At 38.6% G+C, this 21,014-nt stretch overlaps 1 protein-coding gene and 1 pseudogene across 1 annotated transcript; one reads left to right on the top strand and one right to left on the bottom strand.

Annotated features, from left to right (window-relative positions):
• Window positions 1–3,803: 3,803 nt before the first annotated feature.
• Window positions 3,804–4,712, bottom strand: Cavporv1r664 (vomeronasal 1 receptor cavPorV1R664). The gene has a single exon (NM_001167442.1). The coding sequence runs from the start codon at window positions 4,710–4,712 to the stop codon at window positions 3,804–3,806; it is 909 nt and encodes a 302-aa protein (NP_001160914.1).
• Window positions 4,713–20,070: 15,358 nt separating this feature from the next.
• On the top strand, window positions 20,071–20,407 carry Cavporv1r-ps728 (vomeronasal 1 receptor cavPorV1R-ps728 pseudogene; annotated as a pseudogene).
• Window positions 20,408–21,014: the final 607 nt, after the last annotated feature.

The raw sequence follows: 21,014 nt of genomic DNA, 5'->3' as shown, positions 1-21,014 counted from the left end.
TGTCTTTCCATTTTCTGATATCATCTTCAATTTCATTTTACAATTTTCCCTGTACAGGTCTTTCTCTTCTTTCGTGAGAGTAATTCCTAAATACTTCATTTTCTTGGTTGCTAGTGTGAAGGGTGTGGCTTCTCTTATTTCTGGGAGACGCTTCTTCCAGCTGCCTTATTTTTATCTACTTCTTTGTTGTTCCTGTTTATGGCACTGCAGGTCCTTTGCACTCAAGGATTTATGTGCCAGTGTGGCTTCCTCACCGTGTGCCATCTACAGAGCTCCTGTGCAGAGGAAATTCTCCCCTCATGCCAGGTTTCCAAAATCTCAGCTCAATGCATACAGGGAGTTAAACACAAAGAAACTAGGACATTCCTAATTTGGAAATGAAAATTTGATGTATTTTTCAATGTAAAAATGCATTCAAATGAAACCGTCACATTTCAAAGTGTGAAATGTTATTGACAGAGACATGGTTCATGTGAGATTGATTGGAATTGGAAGAAAAGAAAACTCATTAGGTACCCAAAGAGTCTGTATCTTTTTAAAAGCAAGGAGGAATTCTTCCCCAAACTGAGAGCTCTCTGATAACATTTCATCTATCCCTTGAGGCAGTGGCCTAAACATTTCTGAAATCTTCTCTTCAGGAACTGGCCCCCACCCCATCCCGTCTTGTGCTTTTGCCCTTTAAAGATCAGAAGACAAGGGAAGTTTCCCAACCTCCACCCCGTCCCTACAGCTGCCCTCATTAGACATAGGAAGACGGATGTTTCTTCTTCTGAGGGAAATTATTGCAGGACACAAGCAAACATATACTCCTTGGAAAAAGACAGTGTAAGTTTGAGAAATTAAGGGATGCAGAAAGTAGAACAGCCTGTGACACAAGATGGGGAGCTTCCTCAGTACATGAGAGAATGCTGGGCAAGCTTTCATCCGTGTCTTGTTTTCAGTGAGTGTGGCCCATGGCTTCCCATCATTTCCTGGTGACACTGCATAGAATGTGCCTGTGCTCTACCCCGCCGCTCTTATTGCAGGAGCCTAAGTGTTGTCACATTGGGTGGCTCATGATGTCTGAAAACACAGAGCAGCCACAGATAGCACTTCCCCTAATAATAAAACCCTCAGAACTAAATAAGAGGTTTCAAAAAGCTCTGCCATACTCTTGGCTCAAAGGAAAAGCACAGGTCCCCAGCCTACCGCGTGGTGCCATGAAAGCTGGTCCCATTCTGTTGTTTACAGACCAATCTGATCTTCCCTGTAGCACTGTGCTTCTGTCCCTTTTTCTTTGCTCTAAATAGGTCTCTTCCCATTTTCCCTTTTTCTTCAACTAAATCTTGGTGCTGTTTGCTTAGCTTTAATTTCTATTATCATTGAAGTGAGCTCCCATCTATATAAAGCATCACAAAGTACCTTGGAAACCCTGCATTCAGTGAATAAGATTGTAAAACCAAGGGTGGAGAGGCCCTGGGACTCAAGACTTTGAGCTGCCAACACCAAGGGAGTCACACTTTGTACACCATGGTCTCCCCTGCCATGAGAACAGAACCTTCGGCTGCTGGGGAGAGGCACCACTTGGCTGCAAACTCTCAGCACATCCTGGCCTCAGGAAGTCACCAGGTCCTTCCTCCCCAGGCTGCATCCAGAGCTCCTGTCTACAGCTCCTAGTCCATCTTGCTTCACAGGTCCCAGCGGATGTTTTTAACCCGACGCAGACTCCGAGTTCTTTCATATCACTGTTTACCATGAACTGCTTTTGAGAAACTCTGCTATGGAAACAGCTGTGTGTGCAGCTGGCGAAGGCTGGGGTGGGGTGGGGTGGGATGCACGGACCTTCATGTTGAGGAATAAGCTGTGCATCTATTGCTGCATTCTCAGAGGAAATCAACCCCGTCAGTTGCCCTTTCCTCCACCCTGTTCTCTATGTGTCCTGGCCAAGCATTGTGGTGTGAGAAGGAGCCCACTTCTGCATAAGATCTCAATGCTCACTAACTTTTGAGAGAAACCTTTGTGACCATTTTCAAAATTTATTCTATCTTGATAACCAATGGTTCTCATGTGACAGAATAGGAAGTGCCCTTGAGGTGATGCATCTGGAATATGGGCCCATGAGTCCTCTGGGGAGCAGCTGTCGCCTGTTTGCTGCTCTGGGCTAGTTGCCAGCTGCATGCATGAGTTAGTTCCTGCAGCTCAATGAGATATTCAGGGACGATATCTGTGCTTCCCCGTGGGTGTCTTTCTTTTAAAGTTCACTGTCAAGCATTGGTTCTCTCTCAACCTTCAGTCCTACAGTTCTTGCTGGCGCATGAGTGGATTAGTTTGGGTCGTTGTTAAAGGAGTTGCATATGAGCATTGGGTCTTGTTTTCTTTTTTACGCTTAGTTCTGAGCAATGAACTCATTGCTTCCTTCATGGAAGGATAGAATGATTTTTTGGAAGGAGCATCAGCTGTCCTGATCAGTCAGGTCCTTTCATTTTCTTCCTGTTTGAACTAACTCAATGACTGATGCAGAAATTTCTTGTTTTGCCTTTTATTTTAATGCGGGGTACAAAGAAAGAGCTTCTGCAGAGAAAATACTCACTGTGACTCTGATGTAAATAGTACTGCTTCTGCAGTCATGCAGGCCTTTGTTACATTTGGAAGAATATTTCTATAACAAGTCACAAAAGAATACAGCAAACAAAGTCTGTGCAATCCAATTGACTTCAAAGCTGTGTGTAAATTGTACAACCTTGTCACAATAAGTAGACACTTATAGGTTTGTTAAGTGGAGAGCTAATGAGTCTAAAATTTGCCTGAACTGTGAAGAGGTGGAGGAATTTTTACGCAATGGGTACAGACCTAAATGTGAAGTAAAATTCTTTGTTCAGCCTGTGATGAACTATACTACATATTTTCAAATACCCATCAAGTGTTTGTTAATACACCCTATAATTTACTTAAATACTTCAGGAATGAATTCTCTGTTCATTACCGATAGAGTCAACTTGTTTATAATTCATTGAGGATAAAGATATTGGTACCACTGTGAGTAATAAGCCACAAATATTTTAAGCTTAATTCATTTTTAATTATGCAAAGAGCTGAATTCTCATGCTTAAAAATATAGAACTGTGTACTATATTAAATGGACTTTTTATCTATATATTCATTTAAAATTTTTATTTTCTTCCATTGTTCTCTAAATGTTTTATGTGAACAATACCAAAGTTAATAATTTCCCCTGAACTTTGTAACTATTTATTGTTGCATTATTTTTATATTGATCAAAATTAGTTCTTATTTATCATACCATATTTGTAATACCAAATTCTTGTACACATTTCCTAAAGTATTTTTAAATTGGTATTACGGAGTTTTCAAGTAGACCATAAAAGTAGATCCCTTGGCTAGCACTTACCAGGCAGTTAGATAATAATGAACATTATAGCTCATAGAAATTTTTCTTGTTCTAATTCTCAAGGGGGGAACATACCAATAAGCTCGTATCTAGAAATCAAATCGCTGGCTTCTCATAATTGCAGTAAAATTTGCCAAGTGATTTTCTACTGTTATAGTAGCCCTACAGTATGTGGCACATGCATTAGAACTAAAGTGACTTTTACAGGTGGCTTTGTGGAGAGTGACCATTGTGCATTGCTTCGTGTTTCTATGACATCCCTGTGAGCTCAGGCTGCAGGATCCAGTACAGCTGTCTGAGAATGAAATCTGACCTTTGTAAGCTAATTTAATATGATTAGTTTCACACATTGCACGAAAGAATCAAGAACTGTTCCATACTTACTTACTAAAAGCCCAAGTTCCACAGTAAAATGTCAGCTTCTGTGTGTCCCACAAGTGCCCCCACAATGACCCAGATGTCCCTCTCTGTGAATCAAAATAAATGGACTAAGAACTGCGTAACCAAGTGTGAGAAATTCTTTAACATTTACGGCAGTGGAAAGAGTCACTAAGGAGCAACTTATAATCAGAGAAAGGAGACAGTCTATCCAATAAAACACAATAAAGCAAAGCATCAGAAGGAGAATGCTTTGGGCAGCTTTGATTTCAGGAGGAGCTGTGTAGAGGAACTTGGCATTCTGCAGATGAAGAATCTGCTGGTGGTGTTTGTGGAGAACCCGCACCATGTAGCCGCTGGCTGCACCCATGATGCCCTGAAACCCTGCATCCCGCAGCACCATGCAGGTGAGAAAAATCCACTTGACCTTCTTACTTTCTGGAAGAAAATAGCAGTACCTTTCACTGTTACTAACCTTTGATGAGTTGGGGCTGATATTTGTGATGGAGTGGAGTAGATTCATGCTTATCAAAGAGTTGAGACTCCAAAAATAGAGAAGGACAAGGAGGACATAGCGTGCTGACCTTGGCTTGAGCCTCCTCCATCCTGAGTGTCTGGGACAGATGGTGACCGCCTGGACCACCGTGAGGAGGCTGCTGGTACAGATGGAGAGGCCCCGGGACACCCTCTCCATATAAACAACAATCTTGCAGCCTGTGTCATCTAGGAGGTTTCTCACACCCAAAGCTGCTAAGGTACCTGGCACTCCCTTGGAAAGCAGAGTCATGGTGTTTGTAACAGCCAAATGGACGAGAATAAGGTATATAGATTTCTGCTCTTTGCCTGCAAATATGAGCACGTACTTCCCCAACACAAAGATGTTCCCTGTAGTGCCAAGTCCAGTTAGCGAGGCAGAGATTGTTCCCTCGACAATGTTAGCTGGCATTTCTAACCTAACAGGCAAGAATGGATTCCACACATGCATAGCTTTCTAATAAAAGCTTCAATAATAATGACAAGTATGTTTCTGTAACACACAGTTTGACAGCAATTTTCTGGCCTGTGAGAGACAGCACTGCCCTGTAAAGATGCACATTCTGTTGAAAGGACTGTTTGTCTTTTGCTGCTCACTCTTGCAGGTCATTCCGGATGAATTCTAGTGCTGGTCTGACGACTCATATTCACAACTGCAAATTAATAAGACAAGTTTCCTTTACCTCCACAGTTGTAAAAGCTTTCTACTTGTTCAAATTGTTGTATACTCACCTATGTTCAACAGAAACAAGCCTGAATTTAACCCCAAGTCTCCCCAAGAAGGATGGCTTCCCATGCTGGCATTTAAGTCTATCAGATTCCCACTCAGCAATTTCAAAAGACCATGGCTGGTATGGAATGATCTCACTCAATGAGTGCCATCATCACATCTGACACCTGTGGTGTGACCATGGAAACCATGTTTGTGTTAACTGTGCAGCTGCTTCTTCCGTGTCTTTTTTCCCCAGTCAGTGTACTAACAGTAGTGCTGCTTTGGTCTTTCAGTTAAAGCTGCTGGTATGTGTGTTTCATAGCTGGAAAGATTGTTGAGAAGGACTAGGAGCTTTTTTTTCACAACTAGGAGCTTCAATGTCACTTTTTCACAGAGAAATTTGTGTCACACTCTTTCCTCTACTTTCTACAGAAAACTAAGGGAAACTGTTAGACTTGTTCACACTGAAGGTCTCTAAGAACATAAAGCACACAGAAGTAATTTTGACCTCAGGATTGGCTTCAGCTGGTGTGATGACTGCAGGACAGCAGTTAATATTTGACCTTGCCTGCCTAAAGAAGGTTTTAATTTGCTATTTCTAAAGAAATGCATTGCATTCAGTTACATGAATGATGCTTCATTTGGTTGAATTAACCTACACTTCAGGAAGTTTACAGCATTTATCTCAGATCCAATTTTCAAGAGTTAAAAGGTGAAATTAGTGCTGTTTCCTTCATAGCACTAGGATAAAGTTAAAGTGAATTATTTCTTGTTATTTAAAATTGAAGCCTAGGAATTTCATGGTGAAAATTCTCTAAAAAGCAACTGTAAATTTTTTTCTTAATAATGATTAATTGTCCTCCTATTAAACATATGTATAATAAACTAAGTTAACTGGCACGCTATATTAGGTGTTAGGTTAAGGAGACTTATATCTTCCTGCAGATAGTAAACTGAAAGGTAAGGCATGAGTGGAGTATATAACACAGTGAGAAATCACACAGTGAGAAATCACACAGTTAGTCCATATTGAGAACAGAATTTCACCAAACATGAAACATCCACATTTTATAAAAGGCTGTGATGCTCACAGAGATGTTGTACAAGGGAAATCTGAGGAAAAATAACAGAATTTTTCATAGAATCTCAAAGGCTTCTACAGCTTCCTGAATATGCAAGGCACTCAAAGAGGAATCATTATGCAAAGGCAAACACACCAGGTTCCTGGTGCTGTCAGAGCCAGGGCACAGGGGCAGAAATGGCTTGGTATGTCTGCAGTAATGATTTCTGGACCTGCTGCTCCTTTTTTATCTGAGGTGCTGATATTTTAATGATCTCAGGATGAGTGAGGATCCTAAGGCTCACAGATCTTCTGAATAACTTCTTACTCAGCCAAAGATTGATGAGCTTTTAGCTTCTGAGAGAATATTTTAAGTGTGAATAAATGTAACCTGTGAGGGCTACTCACCTTCCAAAGTGTGGTGTAGTCAGTTCTGTTATGTGTCTCCCATGGAGGTGTTTCTCCAAATCTTGTTTTGCAAGGTGAGCCTCCCGTCATATTTATATATGTTTAGGTTTAGTGAACTCTTGTCTATGGTAAGTCCTGTCCTGGAGTTTAATTTTTAGTACTGTTACCCTGTCAAGGAGAAGGAAAACCTCTGCAGAATCCTAGTCCCTGGAGTACACCTTTCCTTCTACCAGCACAATTACAATGTTGTTTAGTTCAGAAGTTTTCTGAGGCTCAGTTGGGCCTTAATTATTTTAAGAGAAGATTGCACAGTGACAGAGTGAAGATCCAGCCGAGTTACTGTGTTTAGGGACACCTGCTTTTCAGATCCTCCCCTTGGTTCCTAAAGTTCCAAGCTGTGAGGTAGAAGGGGGAGCAGTTTCTCAATCACGGAATGAATCATTTCTCTCTCCTTCTCAAGGCAGTGAGCAGCAATGATCACTGGGCTTTCTGAGCACATCTCAGCCATGCACACGGGCAGGATTAAGTCATCCTGCTTTATCAGTCTATGTGCTCTGCCGATTTACATCCCACCACCAGATTCCACAGCTTCCTGTGTCTGGCGACTGGACCAGCACTTGTGGATTCTTGATAGTGTCCACGCCAAGCAGTGAGAGGGAATCTGTTCTTCCCTATGGCTAAAGATATCAAATATGTTTAAATACTTTCTGTCCATTTGTATTTCTTCTGTTAAATGTATATACAGCTTATTTGCGTGAGTAGTGTTTTGTGGGGCATTTGGAGATTTTTTTGAGTACTTCCATATTTTGAACATCAATCCTGTGTCAGAGAAGTCAGGAAGGGTTTTGCTGTGTTTTGAAGGCTCCTAGTTTATGGATGCATTTTCAGTTGATTTTGCATAGGGTGGCAGGCAGAGATCATGTTCAATCTCTTACGTGTGGATATTTATTTTCCCTAGCAACTTTTCTGAAAGAACCTATGTCTCTCACTTTTGTTTTTGTCTCTTCACTGACAATCAGGTGGCAGGGCCTGGGAGCATTCATTCAGCCCTTTGTTCAGTCTTAGCAGTCTAAATCCCATTTTGAGAAATATGTTGTTTTATTACTACGTTTTGGTTGTGTATTTTGAAGTTTTGTATTGTGATATCTCTAATATGCTGTATCTACTCATGGTTTTTTGAGTTTTCTAGGTATTCGTTTTTTCCATACAATATTTAGGAATTTTTTCTATTTTTGTGAATAATGTCACTGTAATTTATGATGGCACTACCTTGATTCTGTGCCTGCTTTTGATAAAATGATTATTTTCACAATATTCATCCTGCTGGTCCATGAGCATTTGTGGCCTTTCTATTACGTAGTTTCTTTTTAATTTGTTGCAGTGCTTCAGAATATGCATTGCAGCTGTGTCTTACTAAATTGCATTCAGCTTATGTCCAGACATTTTTTGAAGATATTGAAAATGGAATTATTTGCGTAATGATTTTTAAAATTTTAATAGTGAATAAAAGATGTACTGATTTTTATGTTGATTTTACAATTGGGCTCATTGCTAAATATGTTTTATCTGATGGAGAAGTCTTCTCTTGGAAATTTTAGAATATTCTAGGAAAAATATCCTCTATCCATCAGGATGGTTTGATTTCTTTCTTAAATATTTGCCAAGTGTTTTTGTTTTTTACACAACAGTTCAGCCTAAGAAGTAAAGTAGTATATCAAATAGCAGTGACGAACCCTTGTGATCATTCTCATATGAGCAGAAATGCTTTTTGTTCTGTTCTGTAACATCTTGATGGTGGATGAACTGTAGTACACTGAGGTAACAAACTCCTGTACCTTGTCTCTGCAATACTGTTTAGTTTGAAAGAATGTAGAATTTTGTTCAAAACTTTTATCCTGACTATTGAGATAATTAGATTTTCATATCAAAGTGATGCAGTATGATTGCTAATTTGCATATGTTGAATTGTTCTTGCATCATAAACTTGATCATGATTCATGGTATTTTACTGTTAGATTATAAATGTTTCATTGACTTTTACATTTGTGCTTACTTGCAACCTCTAAAACTCTAGTCGTAACATAATTGATAAAATGCAAAGAACATATCTGAGTTAAACAATCACACTGACTCATAGCTTTCCTAGTGCTCTTTGGTTATGGTTTGTTATAGACAAGTCTATGTATTGGTTAATACAAAGCTGCAACCTAAAATTTAGTGCACCATTTAAAGTTTAAAGATGTAAAGTATGTCCCAGAGAGAACACAGTATTTTAATCAAAGGCATTACATCTGACATTCAATCCTATTTTGTTATCAATATATTGAATGAATTTCCTGCATGTGTGAAATTTCAGTACTCAATATTTATTTTACATGTAAGATGTTAGTGAAAAGATATAGTGACCATTTCAATTTTTATGTATAATTAAGTTTATTGGCACACCTGATGATCATATTCATCCTAGTGAATTTGTACATGATATGTTTTAATTTCTCTATTTTTCTCAATCCTCTCTCCTTACTTCAATGCATTTTCGCCTCCCAATTTACAGAGCTAAATTATTAGCTATTTATTTGTTGTTTTCTTGATTTTAGCCATTTTTTTTTTCTGGAGTGATCTGGAATATTAGCATTGGTTGAATTTGAATCTCACTCATAACCCGTGATGTTGCACATTGTTTCATGTGTTTATTTTCATTTGATCTCTTCATGTGATAAGCGTGTATGCATCTCAAATGCCCATTGTTGGATTCAGTCTTTAAAATTAGAGGGTTCTGATATTTTTCAGCTCTTTATGTTTTCAAATAGAAACACTGTGGGGAAATCTAGCTAAAATTTTTCCAACTCTCTGGGTAGTCTTTGCACACTGTTGATCATTTTTGTTGTTGTTGTGCAAAAGCTTTTTAATACAATGAGATCTCAGTTATTTACACAGCATCATTTCATATCCGGATGGGGTTTTGTTCATGAACTCTTTGCCTGCATGCATGTTGTCAACAGTTCTGCTCCATCTCTTTCAGAAGATGGATCTCTTGGTGTTTCTCTTTTAGCATTCAAGTCTTCCATATGTTTTGATTTTACTTTAGTGCATGCTGATAGAGAGTTTTAATGTTTGCTGTAAGGACAGCCAGTTTTTCCAGTATCATTTGTTAACTTGTAGTTTCTTCGAGTGAAGAACTGCTTAGCACCTGTGTTAAAGATAAGGTGGCTGAGTGTCACTGATTTTGGTGGGGGAGGTTCTTTGATAGTTTTCAGGTATCTTTTTTTATGTTGTTACTAGCTACAATTCCTGTGTTCAAGATCTGACATTCTTTCTCACCTCCAAATAACATGATTTGTATGCTATTATTGAGGTTTTAAACTGTTGGATTTCTGTTTGGATCTGTCTCATGGATTCCATTTCTTTCCTACACTGGACATCATGGTTTCTATCACTGTTCGAAGCTCTTATAATTTTATCTGTGTCTACTGTAATATCTTTCTTTCTTTTTTTTTAAATTTTATTTAAGAGGAAAAAGAGAAAAACACAAAACAAAACAAAGTGGTGTAAGGTTACACATAATACAGAACTACAAAAAAAACATAACAGTAAGAAATCACCTATTAATAGATTACATATTATCATCTTGGAAATAGTTGCTCACATCACAGTATCAAAGAATACAAAGTAGACATTCAAACAGAGAGACTGCAAACAGCTGTGTTCAATGATCCAAAAACATTAGTATAGTCAGCTATTTAACACCCCTAAACACACTTGCTGTTATATCCGTTAGAGCTCTTTTTTTTTCCTCCCTCTCTTTTTTACAACAAAATTTACACATTTTGGATTTTATTACTCCTTAGTTCTTATAACTTTTTTGCGGGGGGGGGGGAGAGAATAAAGTCAAGTATGGCGAAACAAAGCTGTCAGTCAAAACCAAGGATAAACATAGCACATGATGTAGAACAGAATACAAGGTTATTAACAATGGTTATCAACGCTGTCTCTTGTTTCCTTATAAAGAATTGTCTATCTCATTAGATATTATAAAGTTGGACAAAACAGTAGAGAACAAGACCAATAAAACTGAGGCATTGTAAACATTACAGGACTTCCAAAGGAGACAATAGTCAAACCAGAATGGGCATCTTAGTGAATCTTACTGCCTTCAAAGTAGTTGCCTATACCCTCAAACTTGATACTATCGCACAGAATGGAACAGAGTCTAATCAGTCAAAACAAGATCGTGGGAGTATTACAGGACTTCAAAACAAGTTAATAGGAAATCAAAAAGAGTTACTATTATATATCCTAATTTTTAAAATTTTTCCCTTAATTAAAATAAACATAAGAAATAACTAAATAATTTTTTTTAAAGAATAGTAGTTACCATAGTGTCTGTCTTTTTCCTTGAAATATTTGGGTAAAACTTCATATACTATAGCTTCAAATATTTCCATATCAAGAAGCCCAGAATAAAGCCTTTCTAATTAATAAGTGAAAATTTTATAAGGCTTCAAGGCCACATAATGGGGAATCATGATTACCACATATTTTTATATATTTGAATCATTACTTACATTAGGGAAACTCTTCAGTATTCATACATGCGAGATTGATTTATTTCACTTATGAATATGGTCTCAAGCTGCGCCCATTTATTGATAAATATCTCAATGTGATCCTTCTTTATAGCTGAATAATACTCCGTTGTATAGAATTACCACAACTTTTTTTATCCATTCCTTAGTTGATGGACACTTGGGTTGTTTCCAAGATCTGGCGATTACAAATTGTGCTGCTATAAACATAGGTGCACATATATCACTGTGGTATGATGCTTTCAGTTCTTCTGGGAATATGCCTAGAAGTGGAATAGCTGGAATAAATGGGATTTTCAATCCCAACTTTTTGAGAAATCTCCAGACAGACCTCCACAAAGGCTGTACCAGTCTACACTCCCACCAGCAGTGCCGGAGAGTTCCTTTTTCCCCACAGCCACTCCAGCATTTGTCGTTGTTGGTTTTCTTGTTCCTGGCCATTCTTTCAGGAGTGAGATGGTATCTCAGTGTGGTTTTAATTTGCATTTCTCTAATGACCAATGATGATGAGCATTTTTTCATGTATTTATTTGCCATTTGCATTTCTTCATCTGAGAATTGCGTATTCATCTCAGATGCCCATTTTTGGATTGGATCTTTGAATTTTGGAGGTCTGAGTTTTTTTAATTCTTTATATGTTTTAGACAAGAGTCCCTTGTCTGAGAGAGAGTTCACTAAAATCTTTTCCCAGTTTGTGGGTTTTCTTTTCACTATGCTGGAGATTTCTTTTGACATGCAGAAACTTTTTAATAAGAATTGGTCCCAGTTATTGATTCTGGGAAGTATTTCCCGTGCGGTTTGAATCCTGTTCATGAATTCGCTACCTACTCCTATGTCTCCAAGGTTTCTACCTAATTTGTCTTCCAATAGATTTAGTGTTTCTGTTTTAATATTTAGATCTTTGACCCATTTAGATTTTAATTTAGTACATGGTGATAGACATGGGTCTAGCTTTAGTTTTCGGAAAATGGAGAGCCAGTTTTTCCAGCACCATTTATTAAAGAGACTGTCATTCTTCCAGTGAACCTGCTTGGCTCCTTTATCAAAGATAAGGTGGTTGAGTGTGTTTGTAGTTGTGGTTGTATCTTCTAATCTATTCCATTGATCTTCAGCTCTGTTTTGATTCCAATACCATGTTGATTTTACTACTGTTGCTTTGTAGTATAATTTCAAGTCAGGAATTGTGATGCCTCCTGCTTTGTCTTTGCTGCTTAGAATTGCCTTTGCGATTCTAGGTCTCTTCTGGTTCCAGATGAAATTCAGGAGTGATTTCTCTAGATCTATAAGGTATGTTGATGGTATTTCTATTGGGATTGTATTGAATCTGTATAACAGTTTTGGGAGAATGGCCATTTTCACAATGTTTGTTCTTCCTATCCATGAGCAAGGGATGTCTTTCCATTTTCTGAGATCATCTTCAATTTCCTTTTTCAGTGTATTATAGTTTTCACTGTATAAGTCTTTCACTTCTTTCGTAAGAGTAATTCCTAAATATTTTATTTTTTTGCTTGCTAATATGAATAGTCCAGTTTCTCTTATTTCCCTCTCTGTGATTTTGTTGTTTGTGTATAGGAATGCTATTGATTTCTGAGTATTGATTTTGTATCCAGCCACATTACTGAATTTATTTATTGTATCTAAGAGTCTTTCAATGGAGTTTAGGGGGACTTCTATGTAGAGTATCCTGTCATCTGCAAACAATGATAACTTAACTTCTTCTTTTCCTACCTTTACCCCTTTTATTTCTCTTTCTTGCCTAATTGCTTTGGCTAGTACTTCCAGTACTATATTAAATAGGAGTGGTGATAGAGGACATCCTTGTCTTGTGCCTGATTTTAAAGTAAAGGCTTTCAATTTTTGGCCATTTAGTATGATGCTGGCTGTTGGTTTGTCATAAATGGCCTTTATTATATTGAGGTAAAGACCATCTATTCCAATTTTCTGTAAAGTTTTTATCATGAATAAATGTTGGACCTTATCGAAGGCTTTTTCTGCATCTATAGAAATGATCACGTGATTCTTATTTTTGGCTTTATTGATATGGTGGCTTACATTTATTGATTTGCGTATGTTGAACCATCCTTGCATTCCTGGGATGAATCCCACTTGGACATGGTGTATAATCTTCTTGATGATTTGCTGGATCCTATTTGCCAATATTTTATTGAGGATTTTTGCATCTGTGTTCATTAGGGAGATCGGTCTATAGTTCTCTTTTTTAGTTGGGTCTTTCTCAGGTTTTGGTACTAGAGTTATATTTGCGTCCAGGAATGACTTAGGAAGGATTGCTTCCCTTTCAATTTCATTGAATAGTTTGAGCAGTGTCAGCATTAGGTCTTCTTTGTATTTCTTGTAGAATTCTGCAGTGAATACATCTGGGCCTGGGCTCTTCTTGGTGGGTAAGGACTTACTCACATTTTCAATTTCATTAACAGAGATTGGGTTATTCAACTGTTTTACATCCTCTTGATCTAGCTTTGGCACTTCATATGCTTCTAAGAATCTGTCTATTTCTTCTATGTTATCAAACTTTTGAGAGTATAGGTTTTCGAAATAGGTGTTGATGATCTTCTGTATTTCTATTGGGTCTGTAGTGATTTCACCTTTTTCATTTCTTATTGCATGAATTTGAGCTTTTTCTTCCCTTTTTTAAAATAAGGCTGGCTAGGGGCTTATCGATTTTATTTATTCTTTCAAAGAAACAACTCTTTGATTCATTGATTCTTTGGATTGTTTTCTTAGTCTCTATTGCATTGATTTCTGCTCTGATTTTTATAATTTCCTCTCTTCTTTTGGCTTTGGGCTTGACTTGCTCTTCTTTTTCTAGCTGTTTGAGGTGTAGCATCAAGTTATTTATTTGTATTCGTTCTGTTTTCCTGAGTGGGAACTCAGTGCAATAAATTTTCCTCTCAGGACGGCTTTCATTGCATCCCACAGATTACGGTAAGTTGTATCTGCATTTTCATTTTCTTTTAGGTATTGTTTGATTTCTTCTTTAATTTCTTCTGTGACCCACTGATTACTCAAGAGTGTGTTATTCAGTTTCCATGTGTTTTGGGGATTTTTGCAGTGTCTTTTATCATTAATTTCTAATTTCAGAGCGCTATGATCCGATAACATGCAAGGGATGATTTCAGCTCTTTTGAACTTGTTTAAATATGTTCTGTGAGCTAATATATGGTCTATTTTGGAAAATGACCCATGTACTGCTGAGAAGAATGTGTATTCTGATGTTGTTGGGTGGAACATTCTGTATATGTCTATCAAACCCATTTGTTCAGAGGTATGATTCAGTTCTGTTATTTCTTTGCTCATTTTCTGTCTGGTTGATCTGTCCCTTGGTGTCAATGGCGTATTAAGGTCTCCTGTTACAATTGTGTTACTGATAATTTGAGTTTTCATTTCTGTTAATAATTGTTTTATATAACTGGGTGCTCTGGAGTTTGGTGTGTATATATTTAAGATAGTTATCTCTTCCTCTTGGAGTTTTCCCCTTACGAGTATGTAGTGACCTTCTTTATCCTTTATGGTCATTGTTGGTTTAAAGTTCACGTTGTCTGCAAACAGAATGGCTACTCCTGCCTTTTTTTGGATTCCTGCCGCATGAAGAATTGTTTTCCATCCTTTGACTTTCAGTCTGTCAGTATCCCTCTGGGTTAGATGGGTTTCCTGTAAACAGCATATGGTTGGATTTTGTTTCTTGATCCATTCTGCTAGTCTTTTTCTTTTGATTAGTGCATTGAGACCATTTACATTAATGGTTATTACTGTTAAATGCTGGTTATTGTCAGAATCTTATCTCTCTGCTGTTGCATCTTTATCTTCCTGTTCTGTTTAATTATTTGCTTTGCTTAGTGGTTTTTTCCTTTGTGTATCTAAACTGACTTTCAATATTTTTGCAGGGTTGGTTTGGTGTTCATGAAGTTCTTCAGCTGTTCTTTGTCATGGAAGTATCGTATTTCACCATCTATTTTGAATGATAGTTTTGCAGGATATATCAGTCTAGGTTGGAAATCATTTTACTTTAGGATCTGGAATACTTCACTCCATGCTCTTCTTGACTTTATTGTTTGTGATGAGAAGTCTGCTGTGATTCTGATAGGTTTTCCTTTATAAGTGATCTGTCTTTTCTCTCTGACAGCTTTTAATAATCTATTCTTGTGTTGGATTTCTGGGATGGTGATTATTATATGCCTGGGTGTAGTTTTATTTTGGTTATGACTATTTGGAGTTCTATATGCTTCACTGATCCTGATGTCAGTTTCTGATCTCATGCTTGGGAAATTTTCAGCTATTACTTCTCTAAATATCCTCTTGATATCCTTTATGTTGTCTCCTTTTTCGTTAATCCCTATCATTCTTATGTTATTCTTTTTTGCATCATCTTGTAGTTGTTGAATTGTTGTTTCCTGATTCCTTGTTATTTTCAAAAGATCTTTCCTTTCCTGTTCACTAGCTGCAATCCTGTCTTCAAGGTCTGAAATTCTATCTTCACTTTCATTAAGGCGGTTTTTACAACTTTCAGTGGAGTTTTTTATTTCCTGTATATCTCTGTGCATCTGCATTATGTATTCTGTTTGTTTCTTATATTGCTTGTCTAGGGATTCTATCTTTTTGTTTAGTTCCTCCAATTTTTTATCTGTGTTTTCTTTAGATATATTTAGAATCTCTTTCATTTCTTTTATGATTTCTTCTTTTATCTGGGAAATTATTTCTAGTTTGAATTTCTTGAAAGCTTCCTGGAGTTGCTTGTCAACTTCAGTAGCTATTGTGTCTGATATATAATGTGGATGGGATATATTTTCTTCTAAATACATTGCTCCTAGGGTTTCCTGAGATGGGCTGGAGGTTTGAGGTTGTAATTTCATCTTTCGTTTTGTCATTTTCCTATATTTCTGTGTTTCAAGTGTTATTTGAAAGCTTCCTCAGGATCTGTTGAAAATCCCCTTCTATGTTTGGAGCTACTGAGACTCTGGCACCACGCTACCCCAAGCCATTGGGCCTGCAGAACCAATGGCCCTCCTCTGCTTGTTCAGAACTCTGCAGTTCCAGACAAGCTGGGCCTCAGGAACACTGTGCGCCCACCTGCCTCTTGAAAGCTCCACAGCTCTTCAATCGCAGCCGGGTTAGGGTACTCACCACAGGCTGTGGTGCCTCAGGAGCCTGCGATCCCTCCCTGCTTGCAGAGATATCCACAGTCCTCCAGACAAAGGAAGGGGCTCCTGCCAGCTCTCCAGATCCACCCAGCTCCTCCTCTGCACACCGATGGCTAGGCGTGGCTGGGCTCGGGGGATAGTGTAGGCCCACCCACCGGTTGGGAGCTCAGCAGACCTCCAAATGTAGCCGGGATGGGGAGGCGGTTGTAGTGGTCTCTAACCCGCTACTCCACTTCACTGTACCCGGAAGCCTGGGCCACTGTAATATCTTTCAATTTGAGGGTCATTTTCTTTTATACCTGAGAGATTTTTTTGCTATAGCCTTCTTGTATTTTTTCACTTCTGTTGCCATCCTATCAGATTGCTCACTTAAGTAACTTCCAATTTACTCATTTTGTTGGGTTCTAGGCTTGTCCTGGGTGAATTGGAAATCTAGAGTCATATTTTGCTTTTGTGTCTTGTCACTTTGTACTTTTTATGTAATTTCTTGTATTAATGCTTGCTGATTTCTAATGGAAAATAATTTCATCACTAGAATCAAGGCTTCCATAGGGGACGTCTGTTCTTCAGGGATGTATTCTAGAGACAAGCAGTTATTTATGTCTATCCCAAGAACCTATTTTCCCAATTGTTCATAGAAGAAAATTGCTATTTGGCTCATCACTCAGTCCTTTCATATTGGCCTATGATGATGATCATTACCCCATACAATCACAGTGTTATTATAAATGGAAGAAAGACTGATTGTAATTTGCATGGGATCATGAAAAAGTATTACAGCTAGCAATAAGAATAGCTTCAACTATAGCTTAGCTACTTACAAACTGTGATATATATTAACCTGATTCCTTTACTATAGGAGAAAATTATACTGTTTTTAACAATTTTCTGCATATATCACATTCTTGATCCCTTAGTGACATGACTTTATCCTGTTTCAGGGTAAGAGCTGTTAAGAGGGTAGGGGACAAGATTAAGAGAAGAATGCATTTAAATATAGTAGAATCAGCAGTAAGCAAGACAAAGAATGACCTTCAAATTTGGGGGAGCTGAAGGACATGGGATAGAAAAAAATGAAAGAGGAAAACAAAAGAATGTTGAAGTAAGTAATAAGGAGAAGAGACAAGGTTACTCACATGAAATTATAATAAACTCAAGAGTTGCTAAAGGAAAGAAAGAAAGAAAGATCAGTATAGAAAGCAAAAATGAAGGATAAGAAACTAAATGCTGAACAAAATAAAGAAAGAATAAAATAGATAAAAACCAAATCCTAAATAACCACAAAATACAAAACAAAATGACAAAATCCAGCAATAAAAAAGGATAAACAATCACCCAAAGTGAGTAGAATGAATGTTTAAAATTTCTGTCATTTCCACAGATCTGTGGTAGAGTCCAGGACATGTGTCATAAATGTGCTGTGTTGTTCAACCAAGTTTGCCCTGGAAAGTGTGCTGGGTGTGGAGATGATCTTGACCTCTGCACATGAGGTCTGGGGCTGGTCTTCTGTTGGTGGAGTTCTCCAGAGCTCTGTGGTATAAAGTGGTGGCCCAATATGCTTCTATTCCACATTTGTGTCTTCTACAGCTCAATACTGGTTCATGTAATTTACTAACTGCTCAGCCTTCACTGCTGCTTCACAATTTTCAACATCCCTGGCCATGCCTGTGCCTGTGTGGTACCTTCAGCTAGGACTGGATTGGTCTCGCTGGTTGGTCTGCCAACCACTGGCCAGCTTTGCCTCTGGTGTGGAAGGAATCTGGCTGTGGACTTGTGGAAACTGTTTTCAAAGAAATAATAAAAATGGAAGATGGATCTCTTGCAAATGGAAAAGGGACAAGAGGAGAGTTTTGTGAGTGACAGCTGATAATGATAGACGTCTTCACAACTTGTCCTCGTGCCTGCTTCTTCTACACACGACTGGAGGGCTCAGGTCCTTCTCTCCCCCACAGAACAAAGCCAACTCTCCCTCTAGCAGCTCCTCTTTTGCATCCAGGGCAGCCGCAGGCCTCAGAGGCAGAAACACTCATCTGTATGATCTGTGTTGCCGGCCCAGAGTGAAGTCTCCAGAGTGACTCAGCCAGGCCCTGTTATCCCTCCTGAGTCCCAGGGCTCCTGGCTGACTCTCTTTGCTGCCAAGATGTAAGCGAGCATCATGAGCTTGGGCTTCACCAGGGGAAAGGCCCTCTCTACTCCATCACCATCCTTGGGCACAGCTATGCCCTCTCTCTGATGGTCTGAAGTATGATAGTACTGCAGTAACATGTGAGGCATCCTGTTGATGCGTTCATGACATGTTGCCCCAGGATTTCCATAAAAAAAAAAAAAAACCCACATTCAATGAATAGTGTCTTGCTAAGTAATTGCTGTCTTGGTCACTTTTCTCTAAGTGCTAAGACAAACTACCTGATGCCCAAAAGTAGGGAAGGAGAGATTCATTTATCTCATACATTTAGAGGTTTCAGCCCATACACAGCTGCCTTCAGGAAAGGGTGGCGTGGCACAGGCTCAGCTATTCATGTCAGCCCCAAGCAGCAAGAGCAAACAGCTCAAAAAAGAGGAAACATCCCTTCTTCCCTCCTTTATATATTATTTCAGATCTACCCCTGCTGCAGCCTAAGTGGGTGCAGCATTCACACCACCAATCCCAGTGCTAGAAAACAAATCAAACACAAACCTAGATTCAGCCACCTCCATGACTACATGAGGCTTAGGTGGCCACCTGGGTACATATCATAACATTCTACTCTTGGGCCCACAGAGACTGATGCACCTCCTTTATATAAAAGATATGTAGTCCATCTCCTAGAGTTCTCAAAGTCCTAATAGTTTCAACATTGCTGAAAAGTCCAAGCCCCAAGTCTCCTCTGACATCTAAAGCAAACTCTAAGCTGCAAGGTCCTCTAAAAATGATTACAAAGTTAAACAGTTCTAACATACAATAGCATAAATTAAAAGTTACCTTTCCAAAGGGTACAAACAGGAGAATACAAAAAATTGAGACCAATGGAGTTCCGAAATCCAGCTGAGCAAATATTAGGTAATGGAGTTCCTTGCTGGGCATCTGAAGCAATTGGTTGCATGCCCTAAAGCAAATTTCAAGGCAGTCAAATGTTGAGGCTGTGGCATGTTGTTGGGGTTTTTAAGCAATATACATGTTTGAAAATGAAGGGCAAAGAGCCCGGCAGGATAATTTAAAATGCGGTGAGTTTGGTCAGAAGGAAAACTCCAGGAAAACTGTGGATTGTAGAGACAGATCTGAGACTTGGATTGCTGATAAAAAGCAGAGAAATAAGAAAGATGGCCAGGAGGCACGCCGGGAAGCAGGGGGGTCTCCATCCTTTGCAGCCTAGGCTGAAAACTGCAGAAATGAAAAAATTTGCTCAGAGTAGAAAGCTGCAGAGCACCATGCTCCAGAATGGTGATAGAAGCCACATGAGGTTCCAGAATGGCGGCAACCTAGAGAAGCTTTTCCTCACAATGAAGTAAACAGAGCCCAGTGATCCAGGAACTGGAACTCTACAGCTAAGAAAGAGTAAAACCTGGCACTGCTCCAGCTGGCAGCAAACCTTGGAGCTGGAAAATACAGATTTTTAGTACTAGTCTTCAAAACCTCCTTTGAGACTACAGAATGGCCCCTAAGAGATACACAGAAAAAGAAATGGAATTCTTTGGACAACCATCTGCACCATTACAGATGATCACAGCTGTGCCATGCACCAAAAAAGTGCTAAGAATGAAATAAATTGTGAAGAACCATATACTCGTTACTAATTTTATTTATTAAAGTGTGTGCTGTATACATCTCTTCTGTTTGCAAAGGAATGCTTTTGAACCTGGTCAAGGGAATGGTCTTTCTCCTTCTAACTAGATTTAGCCTCGTGGGAACATCTTAGTTTCTATTAATTACATGTGCAATTTTGGACAAATTCAGAAGAAATCTGTGCACATGGTTCTGGTTCATTTGTCATTTACAAATCCTTCTTGCTTTTTTCAAAAGGATTGCCAAAGACAACAGCAGCTTTTGGGTTCAGAACCTTGCTGGATGATTTTGGCTGTAAGGCAGTTGTTCCCATTGGACGATGGCCCGAGGACTCTGTCTACACCAGCAGTCCCCTCACAGTGGTCCACGCTGTCACCGTCCATCTCAGGTGCTGCAGGCGAGGGTTAGAAGGAAGGAGGTAAAGGGAAGTGGATTGGAAAAATAATTTAGAGGAGGAAATGATCATAAAAATACAGCTTTTTAAAATGTGAAGGCAAGTTGGAGGGAGAAAAGCAAAAGGTGATGGGAGTGAGAGGAAAGGAAAGAAAAAGTGAAATTGGGATGTAGTGTGCACATGGACCAGCATCCCACAATGAATGTAACCTTTATGTACTGTGATCATGTAATAGTAAAAGATAAGGAGGGAAAGGTTTATAGTAGCTTGTTAAATAAGATGCCTTCCTAACGTGGCACTGCTTTCCCTGAACCTAAGAACATGCCATTTATCTTTCAAGAGTAGTCTAAGAGCCTTTTTCTGGTTTCTACCTTAAAGAACAAGACAAAGCAAGTATTTTCTTAATCTTTCTTTGGTATTTAACTCAAAAGCAATGATTGTAATAACTTGGAAGTGAAATGAAGAAATTTGATTTTTCATAAGATTTTATTGAACATATAAGTAATGAGAGATGTGTGAGTGCTGGCAAAGAATTACTAAGTCCAGTCTAGAATTTTATGACCCAAAGGAGTCCATTCTATACTCCTCTGAAGAAACAGAATAAAGTTGAGAAAATTTTAAATGATTCTAAAATT

This window comes from Cavia porcellus, unplaced genomic scaffold (genome assembly GCF_034190915.1).
Source record: "Cavia porcellus strain 051 isolate PalLab524CR breed Dunkin Hartley unplaced genomic scaffold, mCavPor4.1 scaffold_13, whole genome shotgun sequence".
In the NCBI taxonomy this organism is placed as follows: Eukaryota; Metazoa; Chordata; class Mammalia; order Rodentia; family Caviidae; genus Cavia; species Cavia porcellus.
The sequence above is the reverse complement of the archived record's forward strand: the minus strand, read 5'-3'. Positions and strand labels throughout refer to the sequence as shown.